Source organism: Clavelina lepadiformis, chromosome 2 (assembly GCF_947623445.1).
Source record: "Clavelina lepadiformis chromosome 2, kaClaLepa1.1, whole genome shotgun sequence".
In the NCBI taxonomy this organism is placed as follows: domain Eukaryota; kingdom Metazoa; phylum Chordata; class Ascidiacea; order Aplousobranchia; family Clavelinidae; genus Clavelina; species Clavelina lepadiformis.
In genome coordinates, this window is record NC_135241.1 from 19,341,142 (window position 1) to 19,359,147 (window position 18,006).

At 35.6% G+C, this 18,006-nt stretch overlaps 3 protein-coding genes across 6 annotated transcripts; 2 read left to right on the forward strand and 1 right to left on the reverse strand.

Annotated features, from left to right (window-relative positions):
• Window positions 1-515: 515 nt before the first annotated feature.
• On the forward strand, window positions 516-5,392 carry LOC143447369 (uncharacterized). The gene has a single exon (XM_076947437.1). It carries the CDS (start codon window positions 4,169-4,171, stop codon window positions 4,868-4,870), a length of 702 nt encoding a protein of 233 aa, XP_076803552.1. The 5' UTR covers window positions 516-4,168; the 3' UTR covers window positions 4,871-5,392.
• Window positions 5,331-17,739, forward strand: LOC143447366 (regulator of nonsense transcripts 1-like). Its single transcript, XM_076947429.1, has 28 exons — window positions 5,331-5,510; window positions 5,747-5,854; window positions 5,972-6,117; window positions 6,265-6,354; window positions 6,520-6,687; window positions 6,815-6,856; window positions 6,975-7,113; window positions 7,294-7,367; window positions 8,113-8,285; window positions 11,890-11,979; window positions 12,257-12,365; window positions 12,575-12,734; window positions 12,847-12,968; window positions 13,170-13,334; window positions 13,488-13,602; window positions 13,772-13,915; window positions 14,045-14,173; window positions 14,397-14,481; window positions 14,628-14,745; window positions 14,818-14,974; window positions 15,184-15,326; window positions 15,411-15,585; window positions 15,758-15,845; window positions 15,957-16,124; window positions 16,237-16,350; window positions 16,614-16,711; window positions 16,792-16,918; window positions 17,038-17,739. Exons 1-27 carry the CDS (start codon window positions 5,415-5,417, stop codon window positions 16,906-16,908), a joined length of 3,333 nt encoding a protein of 1,110 aa, XP_076803544.1. The 5' UTR covers window positions 5,331-5,414; the 3' UTR covers window positions 16,909-16,918; window positions 17,038-17,739.
• LOC143447368 (uncharacterized) lies at window positions 9,214-11,703 on the reverse strand. 4 transcript variants are annotated; one of them, XM_076947436.1, is made up of 6 exons: window positions 11,504-11,703; window positions 11,083-11,150; window positions 10,928-10,995; window positions 10,768-10,802; window positions 10,488-10,595; window positions 9,214-10,308 (listed from the first exon to the last, which is right to left on the reverse strand). In XM_076947436.1, the coding sequence occupies exons 3-6, from the start codon at window positions 10,972-10,974 to the stop codon at window positions 9,743-9,745; spliced, it is 756 nt and encodes a 251-aa protein (XP_076803551.1). In that variant the 5' UTR covers window positions 10,975-10,995; window positions 11,083-11,150; window positions 11,504-11,703; the 3' UTR covers window positions 9,214-9,742. The 4 variants fall into 4 exon arrangements, with proteins under 4 accessions (XP_076803551.1, XP_076803549.1, XP_076803550.1 ...); XM_076947434.1 differs by having other exon boundaries at window positions 10,928-11,150; XM_076947435.1 differs by having other exon boundaries at window positions 11,083-11,703.
• Window positions 17,740-18,006: the final 267 nt, after the last annotated feature.

Consider the following 18,006-nt stretch of genomic DNA (forward strand, 5'->3'; position numbering starts at 1 on the left):
GTTGCATATGAACTCCTTAACACGCTAAAAAAAAAAATTAAAAATACGTTGCCCAGCTTTATTTTACAGTGGTTTGAATCCTATGCACTGAGCTTGTCTCGTATGACGTCTAGATACGTGGTCAGCGAAGAATGCAATGTAAAATTCGTAGGAGTTGGCGTGTAATTTGTGTTGTGCTACATGGGCTAATTTATTTGGTCAAGCAAGCAAAGTTAAAAATAATCAACTTGAAGTAAATACAAACCGAATTATTACATTCAAACGCGTTGCAGGTACTACGCAAGCTCTTACGCATTTTTCGTTGCATACTACACTGACCACGTAACATGGTGTCGAACTTCGTATCGAAATAGTCCAGTGTATATAACTCAAACCACTAAAATAATAACTGGGCAATATATTTTCAAATTTTTTTTAGTGCGTAAAGGAATTCATATGCAACTCACCTGAACAAAATCTTTACAATCCAATGCCCAGAACGCTTGTAATTTAAAAAGGAATCAAAATGGGTCGACATTTTCCATTGTTAAGTAAACGCAGTCGAAAAAATTTTGCCACCCTGACAGTAACTCGGGAAGGGTATGATGAGTGCACAGAAGTTCTGTCCGAGTCATTAAGCGCAAAATAATGTACTGAAGATCATGAAAAGCAGTATTGAGTGCGCCTATGCCAAACTCTGCAGTCTGGTCATTTTGAAGGGGTGATCATTGATGGGGAATCCTCACCAATGTTATCATTTTCAAAAACCATGCCAGCAACAGCTTACCAATATTTTTTTCTACTAAAGATAGTAAGTAGACGTAATTGTGTTATGGATATTCATGGCCATAGATCAAGTCTATACCAAGTTGGTATTACCAACCCCAATCATTTGCATTGAAAATTAAACTGCATGCTCACAGTCACACACTAAAGTTCAGCATCATTAAGCGAAAGCATTCCAACAAATTATATTTATTTGAGATATACTTATTGTATGCAAAATATTTAGCCTCATAACTAAAATATGTTAATGTGTGCTCTCAGGTTCAGGTTGGCAAGCATTTACTTGTAAGCACAACTGCCAGGTGTTTATTTGATTGTTATCATTAATAGATGGCCATCTAGCTCGAAAACTGTTTAACTTTACGCGATTACTAGATGCGACACTTCGGCGATTAAAATATTTCTAACATAGCAAGACATTCCTTTCTCTCTCTGTATAAGTGACTCTCCTTTAACTATAGCAGTAAGCAAAAAAATGGAACATTTACAGGTCTAACCCCTGTCATTAAACCAAAAAAATAGCATGAAAGGTGTTGAATTTGTATGAATACTGAAGGTGGGTTTGTTCAATTGGTTAAATATTTTACAAAAAATTTTTAACATGTTGAACAGTTTCCTTTAAAGCCGATATTGTGTGATTTATAGTAAGCCCTAATTTATAGTACCCTAAGACAAGTAATTGAACATTTACAACCTAAATTCTTGTCCATCAAACGTCCCACGTCAAGGAAATACTACACATCAGCTTGAATTTAAAATGTAACTAATTGATTGTGAGGAAACAATAACCGGCTTTAATAATTGATTTTTGGAGCATAGTCAAGCCACGTTATACTGATAGGGTACGTGTAGCTTCACTTATAATCAGGGTTGCCATCGGTCTCAACTCAAAAATAAGCACGACTAGGAAACGAAAGACGAATATCACCTTAAAAAATGCACAACAGGAGAAAACAACCAATGTTCCTAACAAAAAAACAAAAAAAAACGAGACACTATCTGCATGTTTTAAAATTTTGTATCTCTTTGGTACAAAATGGTATACTAAAGGTGTCAAAATGCCCAAAATACGAAACTCTGCCCTAAAAATAAGACGAAAATAAGGACGCAAGTGAAAATAAGGACATTTCTTAGAAAAAAGGAAAAAAACATTTTCTAAGACACGGACCTTCAAAGTAAGGACAAATCTTAGAAATAAGGACGGTATGGCAACCCTGCTTATAATGCTGTATTGGGTATAATGTATTAATATAGAAAAAGTGTGTCGTTTGCATCAGGGTACGGTAAAAAGAAATTGCACCAGCACATTACCTTCATATAAAAAAGTTTCCATTAGTTTTTCGCACAATTATTTAAGTAAGCACAGAAACATATTGCACAAAGACATGTTACATCGAAACCATAGTCAATGTGTCAGTACATATAGTAGTCTGTGGATGTATATTTACTTTACCGAAATACTGTAGTTAACAAGAAGTATTTCTTTATCTCATTTCTATTGATGTCATGTTAAAAAAATTGGATAGAAGTTAATGCTAGGACACAAGCTCGGCTAATTTAAGATAATGTTTGAAGGCATAAAGTTTAGCATCGGTTTTTTATAATGTGTTACCTAGCACTTGCATAGGTCAATGTGTAGATGCAATAGTAGGCTATACTGTATCTATTATTTCCAAGGAATGTGTAATTTTGGTGACCTTTTTTGGACAAACGAAATGTTTTTGAAAAATTGCATCGCTATTTGGGAAGACAAATTGTGAAAGAATTCAAAAACCTTTATGAAGAATAACATAATTTTTAGAAAATGGAGTGGTAGTATTTTTAACATGTAGCAAAATGCTTTGTTTGTGGTTTTTAACGAGGACAAATCAATATCTTTACATGACAACACAATAGCGAAATACTTTCATCAGTGTAACATAACAAAGACATTTTGCATCCTATCGGATAAAGGTACAATGTACTGTTTGTGAAGTAGTTGTAAACGGCTGAACCAATAAAAATAAATAAAGTTACACACATGTAAGAAATCAATTTAAAAAGAACTTTTCCATCAGAGAAGAAATACGACATCCACGGGATGACCCACTCCCTAGTTTACAAACTTACGTCAAATGTATTTTTGATATGACTTAGCGACATCATCATTGACATAGTCAGGACATGTCTCACTATTCTGTTGTTTTGACTGAGAAATAACATAAATTATTCTTATGAAACAAGTCCTATTGTGTAGATTAGTTTTTATTCTAATCCTGTATAAGATAAATTGTATAGGGTGGTCACGTAAAGCGAAGCGTAATAGGTTTTCTACTTTTGTTAGTGCAGCATATCTTGCAAAACACTAAAAGCCTAAAAGGAAGACTTGAAAAGATCCTTGTTTACATATATGTATTATAATTTTGAAATTTAACACTGAATATTATATTTCAATTCTTTGAAATCAGACTGAAATGTTTGTTTAATGTAGGTTAATACTTTGCTATTTGAACAACCGGCTTGCCAAATCAAACACCCCAAGATTTAATCTTTGAAAGTGGCTATTTTACTAAAAGTTGAAGAAGGTGGCACAGCTCATTGTTGAAGATAACAGATTAATATAGAAATAAAATTGAGATGTTCGGATGAGGTAGAATTCGTAGTAGACATTAACCTACGATATCGCATTCTATCTGCAGGAATGGTTACATTATGCCTGGATAATTGGATGTTTGCACAGTCTTTCGCTATATTTTACCAGAATAATTACTCAGAGTTTTACTCTTTTTGTTTTTTTATGCCGCTGGTAAGAAGGTTTTGAGTTTTTAGAAATTTTTTTACATGTCTGCCATAGAACTTCCTTTTCTTGCTATTCTTGGGGTATGTTTACTTCTACGTTTATTTCTGTTTTACCTAGAAATTGGAGGTGAAAATTTATAATTCACCACCAAGGACAAATTGGTAGGCTATGTACATCAACGAAAAAAAGATTTATGAATTTCTTGTTTTCATAACATGCTAAAGCTATCTCTAACAGTTGTCGGCTTCCTAATTCAGGAAGTAAGTGGAGATAAAAAGGAAGCTGCGAAAATTTGTTGCTAACAGAGGTTGCTGTCACGTGATCTGATAAGTGGACTATATGTCCTCACTACTCCTAACCTGTCATCATTGTACACACTTTTCTGCATTTGAAGTCATCGTGTATCGGTCGTGTATCACGATAGGATTAGGTTTGGGTCGGGAAAAATGTTAACCTTTTGTGGATGATAGCTTCACAAAATTATGGAGGAAATTTATAATCGAATTGGATATATTAACTTGTAACATTTATTTATCAATTTACAATTCTGTTTAATACATTCCATCAGTGTAGAAATTTGGGATATCTTTTGAAATATAATTAAGACAACATCAGGTACTGGCAATGAAGAACATTGACTTTCTGGGCAAGTTGAAGTCATTAACGGAGCAAACAGACTTGATGACTGTGACATCTGAAAAAAGATGTAAAGAGTTCATGGATTCCTATCAGGCCGCTCTTCAGGTCCGTGGTGACAAGATGGAGGAGGACTTGGCATCTTACATCACTTTACATGAGTCAGCTGCAAAGAGCAACAGAGATGTTCAAGAAACTATGAAAATAACTGAAACTCTGAAAGCTGAATTAAAGAAGATGAAAAGAGCAAAAGAGGACACAGAAAATCAGGATGCTTTGACTCAGAGCAAAATCCTTAAATTAAAGGAGCTTCTTGATCAGGAATCAAGAGAACAAGATGACCTTGTGAAGTTAAATGAAAGTAAACTTCGAAAAACGGAGGCGAAGATCAAATTACTAAAAGAAAGCATGGACCTGACCTTAACATGCTTAGGGTTGGAAGTTCGACCACTTAAAGACAACAGAATTCAATTTGTGTTCCGCAATATCTCTGAAGTTAATTGTGACCTTACTGTTTTTGTCATAATACAGCTAGTTGACCGTGTTTACAAGGTATTAGAGAGTGAACCAAATATTGCTGCTGATCAACTTAAGAAGATAGAGGATACGTTAAACGAAACCAATAATCTCTCCAAGTTTGTGTACCATATGCGTTCTATATTAAGAGATGAAGCATTAAAAACTACCTGAATGTGGAACCATCATTATGATATCGTGAACTTTTGTTATGTGGCTTCGTCTAACACTAATTTCTCCCATGTGGCCTTTTTTAGAAAGTGCGAGTGCAACTCTAACTTTCATCTGTAGCCTGTGCCCTTCACTGCACCTTTGCTTTGGCTCACGGCATTTGTGCAGGAGCACACCTGGGCGATGGTGCGGAAGAGTAAATTTGAAAAAATTTAATAATTTATTTCTAGTATCTGTGAGAATTTTTGGATGACGTAGGCTGTACAAGTGTGGACTTAATAACTGCATATTAAGTACTTTATTTCATCACAAACTTATCTGACTGTTCCTGTCTATCTTAATTTATAATTCTGACCAAGCAATTTCTACTTTTTCGGATTAATTGCATTATCTTAAGATGTTTGTATATATATGTATTAGTTGTTAAACATGTTGATATTCAATGTAAAACTGCCTGTCTAAATGTAAATCATTTTTATAGAGTATAAACTGCGTTTGCAAAACCTGTATATTTTTACCAAATAGGTTGTACATAATAACTGCAATTATGAGTAGTGTAGATGCCTATGGACCAAGTTCTCAAACTTTAACCTTCTTGGATACAGAAGATAGTGATCTACTTGCTGCTGGTGGAGATACGCAGGTATGGAAAGTGAATTACTGGTATCTGTAGTATATGATTGTCCAAGTAGTTAACATAGAGCTAGTGCTTTTGATATAAGGTGTATGTGTTAGATATTTTAAGTAATGTATAGTAGACGTATACTGTACACCGTGTGAACCAAAATCTGCTTTAACATACATCGAATCTGTAAAGGATGCCATTAGAGCAATTATTATATATATATATACATTAATTCTTAATCTTTGTCATGTCAGGCAAGTGAATATGAGTTCACAGACTTCACTGTACCATCACAAACCCAGACTCAAACACAGACCCAGCATAGTCAAGCAAGTCAAGTAGAAGTTGGTGATCATAGTCAAGTGAGTATCATTTAATCCTTATTAATGCTAAAAGGACAATTTTGGGGTAAAAAAATGCCAAAACAATGTTTTCATCTTTGCTACCCTTTTTATCCTAAATTAAATGGCAATCTGCAGACTCAGGATGTTCCCGGAGAGGATGCTGTTGGTGGCCTTCAGGAAAGCATTCACGTGGCCACACAAGGTGTCGCTGATCTCTGCTTTGAAGAGGAAGAAGATGAAGATGGATTCTATACGAAGGATCTTCCGGAACATGCGTGCAGGTAACACGCAACATAAGATTTTTATGCAATTTTGAGTTACCCTGGCTGTTGTTTAATTTTTTAATTTGTCACTAAATGATAATAAATAATTGGTGATCATGATTATGAAATTTCTCAATGATTGTATTTGCTTTTCTTTTGTGGCAGGTACTGTGGAATACATGACCCCAACTGTGTTGTTATGTGCAACAGTACTCGCAAGTGGTTTTGCAATGGCCGAGGGAATACTTCTGGAAGGTAGGTTTTAGTAACTACATTTTTACAAGCTGTTACTCCTTTTTAATCATTTTCAACAGACAAACAAATATCACTAATTTTCCAGCCACAAATTTTGTTCGGCATGTTTTTCTAGCAATCTTTATGTAATATTATGGTGAGTTAATTTTTTCCTTTTTCATCTAGCCATATTATAAATCACTTGGTGAGAGCGAAATGCAAAGAGGTTACTCTTCATCGAGATGGCCAGCTTGGAGATTCAGTGTTGGAGTGCTACAATTGTGGATGCAGGAATGTCTTCCTGCTGGGTTATATTCCAGCAAAGGCTGACTCTGTAGTTGTGTTGCTGTGCAGGTGATAGCTTTGCCAATGATATTAAAATATGATAACTCAATGAAAATCAAAGAATTACGTGTGGTTGTGGTGTTGTTATTTGTTCCTTATTTGGTCATTCTGCATATGTTTATTCATATTTTCCCAGACAACCATGCGCCAACCAGAGCAGCTTGAAGGATATGAGTTGGTGAGTGTACAAAGATATTGTTAATTACGCATAAATGTTACCCATTGTTGGTTTAATAATATGACACTTATTACATCGTGATGTCACTTGAAATGAAACAATTCCTTCATTTTTCTAGGGATGCCTCTCAGTGGTCTCCTCTCATCCAGGATCGTTGTTTCCTCAACTGGCTCGTAAAAATTCCATCGGAGGAAGAGCAAATGCGTGCTCGACAGATCACTGCACAGCAGATTAACAAACTGGAAGAGTTATGGAAGGTTAGAGTAACTGCATCTTCTGTCTTTGCTTTATCACAATATTTGTATGTATAGTACAGTATTGGAAATTCAAGAATGTATTGTCTACCGCACCGTTTTTCACATATTCTTACGCATATCGATAATAGAAACTATGGTAGTGGAATTCAATGCTTCCAACTTGATATTCTGATTTTTCAGGAAAACGGGGATGCTACTATTGAAGATCTTGAAAAGCCTGGTGTAGATGAAGAACCCCAAGCGGTTCTGCTTAGGTATTTCCACATAAAAAAATAGAAAAGCAATAAACCTATTACAAATTAATTTTCTGGTTCAAACCCAACTCGCAACCTACCTGTACATCATTCCTGACAATGGACCGTATCGCCTAATGTTGGTGAAATACGTTATGCTCAGTGATTGGTTGATACAGCTCACATTCAAGGGTGGCTCATAATTATTTTTTTGTATAGCTTTTAGGCAAGGGCTGCTTATATATTGAGGAAATCTCTTGCTAACTGCTTCTTGAAAGTAGAAATTAGAAATGCTAGTATAATATCTATAATATTTTTTATGCTTCTTGCAGTTGTTAATGCAAAATCGAATAATCAGGTGGAAAGATTAATATTTTCAGTATATAAAATTATAATTGACCTAAACTTCCTTGAGTAATCACATATTAGGAACCAAAATTCACTCAAGATTTCGTTTTTTTCACATATTTCAGCATATTCTTTTTTGTGCTGCCTGCCTGCAGACGGGCAAGTAGTTAAGGCATGGAGTATTTTTTTTCACTCATAGCACAGCAACCTGTAGGTATATCAACATTAAAATTTCATCTATTTTTCCACTTATCATGTAACGATGGTCCAAACTTCAGTCGGATTGTCAGATTTTGAGTATTTTTGCTAACAAATATGACTGAAAGCATAACTTGCAGCAGAAGTAATATGGCCATACTATCCCTATTGCGGTATAGTTACATTTGGTATATTGTCATAACATCGTTGATTTTCCCAGATATGAAGATGCCTACCAGTATCAAAATATCTTTGGCCCACTTGTCAAGCTTGAAGCTGATTATGATAGAAGGCTGAAAGAATCTCAGACCCAAGCAAATGTTGGTGTACGATGGGATATTGGACTTAATAAGAAACGCCTGGCACACTTTCAGTTACCGAAAACAGATTCTGGTAAATCTTAACTTTGGCATATATTCAGTAAATAACTTGACAATCATGCATAATTTGATATTTTGCTTTAATTGCTTTGCTTAATCAGTATGATAAGTTCAAACCTTGAGTACTGTCAAGTACTTTGGAACTCCAATTATGAGATTGCCTCAGTTTTGTGACCACTTTTTTCAGTGTCAAAATTTTTCCGTTCTTTTACATGCATTTAACTCATGGTAACGCGAACACTTCTTATTCTGCACCAAATGCCTATAATAACCTTGCTAAGGTGACCAATTGGACAGTTTGTTACTCGTTAGTAATTTGCAAACACGTTATCATAGTATAAAAAGGCTCCTATTACAAAATAATGCCTGTAGTTACCTAACACGATGGCAGCTGCTGCCAACCATAACAATGGAAGTTATTTACAACTTCATTGCAAGCAACTAAGCACGTTCGAGTAGCAATATGTTAGCAAGTCAATGTTGGCAATACCGATATGTTTTTAAAGTGGCAGAGCCGGTTTACAAATGAAACCTTTGATTCGAGATCAACCTTCGGAAATAAAATCACCTCAGTAATGGGACCATTTTTCGTCAGTCCCAAAGCTACTAGGGTTCCACTGTATTTATTGGTTTATGCAATAACTCGTTTGCTGTTGGCGTATTGTTCAATTTTTTGACAAACTTAGTTGGCTAAAATTCACTGTTCTTGCATAATGTTAAACTGAACTGTTTGTTTATCTTCTTTACAATTTTATCAAGAAAATTGATTTAAAAGGCTCAATCATGAAATAGAACTCGGGGCTAAGTATTTCACATGACACTAAAGAAACTGACTTGTTGTTGAAACATAACACTAATAAATTTCAAACATTGTTGTACTATAGAATGTGCTTTATTTAAATTAATTGTACGAGTAAAGTGTATAACTGTACACATATCTGGTACACCAATACGATTCATATAGACAAAGTATGCTAGTAGTGTTAAAATACGTGAACTCTATTTTTCTTGTTACAATTGTTCCTAACAACCAACCTCAAAGTTAAAAGCAGCTAAGTTTACAAAGCGGTATCTGTAGTGTGTATAGCAAAACCTAGTCATATATTTACAGATATAATAAATGCACAGCTTTGTGTAAATTACGATAACACCAATGTTGATGAAAAATGTGCTATTTTATCTACTCCAGTTGCCATCATCACTTCTGCATTTTTTGCTTTTGCAATTTTTTCATCTTGACAATTTTTAGGTTTTTTTCGGCATCGCTGAGATGGCTGGACTTTGCCTTTTCAGTCTTGTAATCTTTCACTTTTCGGTATACTTCTAAACACTGATTAAAAAGCTCCTCTGCTTGTGCAAATTCTGTCTCCCTTTCCATTGCAACACCCTGATTATTCAGGAGAACTCCAAAGAGCTGATAATTTGCAGCATCCTTGAATTCTTCTTTTAGAAGAGCAAGTGCTTTCTCAATCAGGTCCTTGAATGATTCTCTGTCACCAACTGCATCTTTAGCCAAAGAGATGAAGTGCAAGCAAGAGCTTCATGGCGTATTTTTGTTTGGTTGTCAAGGACAGCCATTTGTTTTATCTGGTCTTTTATTTCAACCATGATTGGTATGATTTTGTCTTCAGCTATTTTCTTTATTTCATTATTTTGCAAAGGTAAGTCGCAGACAGCAAACTTGATTCCCTCCATGCATTTAACGATACCCTTCAAGCCGTCGTCCTGATTTTCAAAACTTCCATACATGGCAGCTGCTATGCTGTACAACATCGAAGCTTCAACATGTTTTGATCGTTTCCGCAACTTATGAGCAATGATTTCAACCTCGTAGGCTTTTGCTTTTGCGGTGATCGCTTCAATGAGTTTTCTTCGATTTTCCGACGAATCTGGACATTCATCAATTTGCAATGAACTTTTGTAAAGCTTGAAGAGATATGAAATGTGATGGAGATACGCCGGCCAGTCTTTCTTCTTAGAAAGCAACTTGTGAGTTGCTTTGACACTATCTTCTGCAGTTTTGCTTGATGAAGTCTCTGAAAGTAATTTAACCAGGCTTAAAAGAATAAATTGGCCAAGTTATTCAGCTATTAAATTCTAAACTATTATCCATTTGAAAACATACTATAGTGCAATACGGGAGACATAAAGAAGAAGTTTGGGACACTATGTTTACTACACTAGCTGTTCCGTCTTATTATTGAAATGCAGTCACCTTTATCATCAAAGAAAACTTCATCTGATAATTTTGTTGAAGCATCACTTTGGTTCACTTGGTAAATTGCCTGATCACCTCGGTCTGTGCTGTTGCATTGGATTAATGCTATAACATAAAGGAATAAAATTCAAATGTTTTACATTAGATAAGAATTAATTTTTGGATTTAAATATCATCATCTTATATTTTCTCTTTGATTGAATCTATTACAACTTTCTACATAGCTTTACCCATTAAATACACAAACCCTATTTTCAGTTTTATAGTTATGACTTACCAATTGTGCATTTTTCAAATGACAAGTTCACAGTTCTGCATGTTCACATTAAATTGTTAAGTTTAACTTGAAACAGAAGTGCAACTACACTAATGCACACATATATGGCACTGCACATGTTACACTACATACATTACACTGCAACAGGACAAGTCCATACCTTGTGTTATCATGCATGACTGATATATCTTGCTCTTGACAAAACATTCTTAAATTCCTTAAAAAAATCTGCTCAAAAGTTGATTTAAAAAGATAAAATTAATTTTTTTAGCTTTATATTAGTGAACACTTTATTATATAATTATTTTTGTTTACCAGTCAGCGGTGCCAAATCACTTATCACAGTATAATATGCACCTTTTTTCTTTTAAACTTGACTGACCCTGTTGAAATTACAGTAAAATTTATACATCTTTTAGACTTACAGTGTAGTAGTTTTCTAATGCTAAAAATTTTGTTATAAAAATTATATCACACTTATTAGGCACTAAGCATTACTTTGAAAGTATGTTTTGTAAGTTTCTGAAAAACTGTCCTTCTATGGGCATTCTATGGACTAAAACTTTAAAGACTTTCACCATTCACCAGACAAATAGTCTTGAATTTCAAAAGTAAACAAACTGGTATTTACATAATGACCTAATTCCTATTCTTCAACGCTACCTTGCTTCCTAAATAGATGTTACAATTTAGCGGAATAAAATTTCCATATCTCTACCCGACATTTATTGTTTACCTTCATTGAAGAAGCAGATATAGCATTTATTTAAAAGCAAGCAGATTTTGTCATGGCAATGACATTGCTTATAAGTTATAACCCAAGAGAATGTCTTGCTTTCTGTCTTTCTCATCCATTTTTCGAGGCTAGGTCTTGGGGATTTTATCTGGGGAAAATTTAGGGGAAGTGTATTTTTGGGGTTTGGGTTCCTTATTACCTGTTATGGTTGTCTGTATATTGCAACCTTGAATTACTAAAATGTTACGTAATAGAATAAAGAATTTACTACTACTTACTATGAATAATTACTATGAAATTGATAATATTAAATGTTGATTTGATTTGATTAAAAAATTATAACTTACTATGAATATTAACTTTGTTACCGATATGATTTGCTTTAGACATGAAACTTATGAAGGGAGATGAGATTAGTTTGCGACATCTTGGGACATCCTGGGAGGGCAAAGGTCATGTCGTGAAAGTTCCGGACAGTATCCTTTGCATTTGATACGATCAGATCATTGTTATGTTATATTTATATATACAGTTGTAATTTTTTAATATTTTATATATGTTTGCTTAAAGTAAACAATTTCATATGAATTTGACAAATATACATCAGTGGTATATGTTTGTTTTGGAAGTTTTTTGTTTATTAATAAATCCGTGTAACGAGAAATTTACTCATGAAATAAATTTTACCTGTTTGTCTTTAATAATTTGTTAAAAAACAAACGTTGCCGTTCTGTCCTTAACCAAATTAAAAAGATTTTGGAGATGAGATAGCGATGGAACTGCGATCATCAGCAGGTGTGCCAACTGAGCATACCAGAAATTTTCAGGTGGATTTTGTATGGAAGTCAACTTCATTTGACAGGTAACACTTGCTACTTGTGTCCAATACAGATCCTACTCTTCATTGGATGATGTGTTTTGGAACTATGTATTTATTTTATATGTGATAGCTTATGAAAGTAGGCATGTTTGAATTGTTACTGTTGACTCTTTTGGTGTCACAAGTTTGGGATTGTAGAACATAAGTTCAAGAAAGTTTATGGTGGCTTTTACAGAATCATTGTATTGCAGGATGCAAAGTTCAATGAAGACCTTTGCAGTAGATGAAGCATCGGTGTCGGCATATATCTACCACAGGCTGCTTGGACATGAAGTTGATGAGCAATCCCTGAAAACTAATTTACCAAAAAGGTTTTCCGCTCCAGGCTTACCAGAGCTCAACCATTCTCAGGTTTTTCCGATGTTTTTTTACTGTGTCTGTGTATTTTAATCATAATCTATAGCAGTGTAGCTCTTTGTCAATCATTAGTTTCAGATTTTATCTTCTTAATTATATTTTTTAGGTATATGCTGTAAAGACTGTTCTCCAGCGTCCACTTTGTCTCATCCAAGGTCCGCCTGGAACTGGGAAAACTGTGACTAGTGCAACCATCGTCTATCATCTCGTCAAATCCTGTGGTCAAGGGTCTGTCTTCCTCTTATTAGTTCCATCAAAAACATTTCACTTTCTGTTTGTTACTTTTGAAGTTTCGAGCATGCTACTAACTTTCTTAAAACAGCATTTTAGGGAAATGCTAGCAACTTAGCATAATTGTGAAATAAAATGAAGGTTTACTATTTCTTCATCTTAGTTTTTGTTTCAGTTTTTGAAAACTTGTTATTGCAGTCAAGTGTTGGTCTGTGCACCGAGTAACATTGCTGTCGACCAACTAACAGAGAAGATTCATCGCACAGGGCTGAAGGTGGTTCGTCTATGCGCAAAGAGTCGCGAAGCAATTGATTCCAATGTTTCATTTCTTTCCTTGCACAATCAAGTCAGAAGCATGGGATCGTAAGTTGCTTATTACCTTAAGTACTTACAATGCTATTACGAAATCACCCAATATTTAATTTAAGGGATTAATCATACATTTTTGTTTGATTTCCCACCTTCTTTGTAATCTATGCCATATCGGATGTGTGATAAATTTTTATTTATCTTCAGACTCCCTGAACTTCAGAAGTTACAACAGTTGAAAGACGAGACTGGTGAGCTATCATCAAATGATGAAAAGCGTTATCGTGCTCTCAAGCGCAATGCTGAAAGGGAACTACTGCAGGTTTATATCATTCTCAGTAATTTGGTCAACTGTTATTGTCACGGCCAAATAGCCGACAATTTGACATATTACCTTCCTAATTTAACTTCTATTTAATTTATGAATTTTTTATTCATATCAACTTCAGTTCTTGAGTTTGTTTTCATAAATTTTTAATTAATCCACTTAGAATGCTGATGTGATTTGCTCAACCTGTGTTGGCGCTGGTGACCCACGCTTGGTTCGATTCCGCTTCAGATCGATTCTCATAGATGAGAGCACCCAAGCCACCGAACCAGAATGCATGGTTCCTGTGGTGCTTGGAGCAAAGCAGGTATTCTAACATTCCTGCTCATGATCTGCCTCCATTTGAGTCTGTTTCATACATGATGTATTTATGTTCTTTGGTGCCCTAATTGATGATCATCTTATGATAACTTTAAGGTGGATTTGTTTGTTTTAGTTGATTTTGGTTGGTGACCACTGCCAGTTGGGACCAGTAGTCATGTGCAAGAAAGCAGCCAACGCCGGACTTGCTCAATCTCTCTTTGAACGTCTTGTTGTCCTCGGTATCCGTCCAATTAGATTACAAGTAAGTAATTTTGTAAATAATTGAAAAAACTTTTTCTGTCCATTAGATATTTGCACTAATATCTTTCATTTTGGAAATCAAGTCGGTGTTGTCTGCTTAGTTTTTTAGCAAAATTTCTTGTTGTTTTTTAATATAATTTTTAAATAATTTTCAGAGAATCTCAAACAACTCAAAACCTTTTAAGTAATCTTTTTCGCTTAATTACGTTGTCTATATCTTTTAGGTCCAGTACAGAATGCATCCTGCCTTGTCTGCCTTTCCCTCCAACATTTTCTATGAAGGTTCTCTTCAGAATGGTGTGACTGCAGGTCACTATTTCAAATTAAAAAACTTGAAATTGATTAACCGGCCTTCTTCTTACCAACATTCAACTATGTTTAAATATAAAGATCATATCTTATTTCCAAATTGTGGCGTATTTAATTTTAAATCAAAGTCGTTCTCTTTTTTTCAGGCGAAAGAATGAGAAAAGGTTTAAGCTTTTCATGGCCTTCACCAGACAAGCCAATGTTTTTCTACAAAACCTCAGGGCAAGAGGAAATAGCAAGCTCAGGAACTTCCTACTTGAACCGGTAACAATAAAATTCCTTGCTAAAATGCTTCCAACATTTATTAGTCAGGCAGTAACTTGGAATATATTGCAGTACGGAAGCAGCAGTTGTAGAAAGGATCACAACAAAATTCCTCAAGAGTGGCATCAAGCCAGAACAGATTGGAATAATCACCCCATACGAAGGACAGCGCTCGTATCTTGTTCAATACATGCAATACTCTGGCTCATTGCACTCCAAACTTTATATGGTGAGTTGTTTTTGTACACGTAGGTTTGTTTGGTGCCTTCACTTGTAAGGTCAAAATTCAACTCAGTAATTAACTAAACAACTAGCAGTTGTTTAATTCCTGGTATTACTTTTCTCTTCACTGTTTATGTATTAGTGTCAGTCATACGGCAGTTACAAATATGAACTTTACTTGGGTTACGAAGTGATAAATGGTTAAATGTCTTATAGGAAGTGGAAATTGCCAGTGTGGATGCATTTCAAGGACGTGAGAAGGACTTCATTATATTATCATGTGTCAGGGCAAATGAACACCAGGGCATCGGTTTCTTGAACGATCCCAGACGACTTAACGTCGCGCTAACTCGTGCAAGGTAAACGTCATACACTTTATGATCTCCACATTTCCTTCCATGATGTCTACGTTGGACTAATGTTTCATTGTTTTTATGTTGCAGATTCGGAGTGATCATCGTTGGAAGTCCGAAAGCACTTTCCAAACAACCTCTTTGGAATCATCTTCTGACCTACTTCAAAGAACAGCGGGCACTGGTGGAAGGGCCACTTGGAAACTTGAAAGAGAGTTTGATGCAGTTTTCCAAACCACGAAAACTTACCAATGTTCTAAACCCTGTAGGTTTGGATTTGGTTCTCAATGTGCCTCCACTATTATGTAGCTTGCATATCCTTGCAGTATATATCCCATTTTTGTAGTATATGGTTTAGTGTATTTAATTATTTATCAGGTTAAATATTAATCTTAGTTCATATATCAACTATTAATTTAAACCTGCTTTATTCCCAGGGAGGGAGATACATGAGCACGGCCATGTGGGATGCAAGGGAAGCACTGATACCTGGAGGAGCTTATGACAGAACTGTCAACTACAATGGTATGGAAAAATATCTTTATGAAATATCTCAGTGTACTGCTACTCACTGCATATTTACCTGGTTAGTTTTAAAGGTTTTTTTATGACTTAAAATTCATTGCAAACTTACAGGGAATATTCCTCCAAGACAGCAGTACTACCAGACCCACGACCAGATTGGAATGATAAACCCCCAAGCCAGCCTGCAAGTCCAACAAGTTGCAGCAAGTCTGCCTGTCCCAGTAAACATGTATATGAACCCGGCTATACCACCAAACTACTTCAATGGACAACAGCAAGGTAAAGCAGAATGTTTTACAAATTTTCGAGTCAGTGTTGTCTGTAGAGCAGCTGTTTACCTTTACAACCTTGCCGGCCAATATTTCTTACGTTTTAGTTTCTGTATTTCCAGGTCGTCCACCACGCCGAGCACCAAGGTTGAGCCGAAACAGTCGCCAAGCACAGGCAGGAGGGGCAAGCCAGCAAGCAACACAATCACAGGAAATGACACAAAACTTCTCCCAAGGTATGTTGGCAATAAAATCTTTATTTATTCATGATTACACTGGTATGAAGGTTGTATTTGAATATTAATTTGACTCAATTTTTGCCCCAAATGTGATAAATTCGTATAAAGGTTAACATTTTAATGATAAAAACTGCTTCAAACGTGTGATTTTTTCCTGTAAAATGGCGACAACCAACAAGAAATGGAACTACAAAGTTAATCCCTTACAACGCCAGCATCAGTAGACCAACAACTTATACGTTCTTTTGTAAATTCTCCAGCACCACTAACTCAAGGATACGGGACAGGACTGTCAATGAGTCAACCCATCAGCCAGGGTATGAGCCAACTTGGACTCTCACAAGCAGAGTTGTCTCAGGTAAATGTCAGTTGGGAATGCAGCTTTTAATTGCCATTCATTCATTCATGATGATTAATCATCTCACACCCATGCTACAGGATAGCTACATCGGGGATGAATTCCGCTCCCAGGTGGATGCTGCGCTCTCTCAGGACTCTACCTATCAGGGAGAAAGAGCATACGCGGGGCAAGGCCTGAATTTTTCACAGTATTAAAAAATACCAAGTAAGTTATTAGCAGGGATAAAACTACTCACCGTTTACTGCCTCACTACTAATGATATTAGGCGTTAAGCTGTAGTTCTTCTTTTGGGACTGAGCCCGTACTTATTCATTTAACCTTAGGTATGGAAGCCCATGGAGCATCGTGGAGTGAGAAAATAAGGAGGAGAGTGAGAGAAATAAAGAGAAAAAAGGAGGAGGCTATTAAGGAGTTCACGGCTATGTCATAATGGAGCAACTAATTGAAGACATTATAACAGAATGATTTCTTGTCACTATCAATGAACGCGTCTTGCTCAGAATAGTATAAAATCTGCTTAATAAACGCAAGAGCTCTTTGGCTTTGGAAATCCGCGACGTTTTTATCGCTTGTAAATACTTGAAATTTAAAATATCTTCTACGAAATGCTGTGAATATGTAATTTGCTGTATTTTCTATTCCATATCCGATATATACTTCATTGCTTTTGTTATCCTGTAACGGCTTTTACACCTTGCGATTTTGTACCCTTCATTGACTTAGCCAGAACGACGACTTTTCCAAGACGGCCGGCGCTTAGTGTGTCTCGGCCACGCTGATTACGGGTGTTGACTCCGGGCGAAGTAAAATGTGGTGTGATGTATGTTATTGTAGCATCAGTAGCCAATGTATTCTTGTATATATAGTATACGCGTGTGTTTTTCATGTGATATGCGGTTTACTTCGTTACCGTTTCGGAAGTAATGATTCAATTTCTAATAATTCGTAGTTTCGAATTCGTTATGGAAATTGTCCCCTATTTTTAATGCAATGGATGCAAGAAGATAACTTTTTTCACCACAAAATTGGCATGATGTTTTTGATAAAGCAAACTGAGGTGAGCTAATAATGGTGCTGCAAGTATCATGGTGACAAACAGAAATACGGTTGCAAAATCGGTCTTACGGGATGGACATACGAGGTGTGACATAAAAGTAATGGGACTGTTGTAATAAAAATTTTAACACCAACTTTTTTCATGAATTACGAATCGACCCCTTCAAAGTACTTCCCCTCCAAGTTAATGCACTTTTGCATTCGAGCCTGTCATTACCGGAAACACTTGGCAAACT

Excerpts from the sequence above, each read along its gene's own strand:
- LOC143447369 (XM_076947437.1), top strand. The coding sequence starts at position 4,169 with ATGAAGAACATTGACTTTCTGGGCAAGTTGAAGTCATTAACGGAGCAA.
- LOC143447366 (XM_076947429.1), top strand. The coding sequence starts at position 5,415 with ATGAGTAGTGTAGATGCCTATGGACCAAGTTCTCAAACTTTAACCTTC. Across the intron at positions 6,355-6,519 it reads CGAGGGAATACTTCTGGAAG|CCATATTATAAATCACTTGG; the intron begins GTAGGTTTTAGT and ends TTTTTCATCTAG. Across the intron at positions 14,174-14,396 it reads TCCGTCCAATTAGATTACAA|GTCCAGTACAGAATGCATCC; the intron begins GTAAGTAATTTT and ends TATATCTTTTAG.
- LOC143447368 (XM_076947436.1), bottom strand. The coding sequence starts at position 10,974 with ATGTTTTGTCAAGAGCAAGATATATCAGTCATGCATGATAACACAAG. Across the intron at positions 10,803-10,927 it reads GTCATGCATGATAACACAAG|AACTGTGAACTTGTCATTTG; the intron begins GTATGGACTTGT and ends GTGAACATGCAG. Across the intron at positions 10,309-10,487 it reads AGTTTTCTTTGATGATAAAG|AGACTTCATCAAGCAAAACT; the intron begins GTGACTGCATTT and ends AATTACTTTCAG.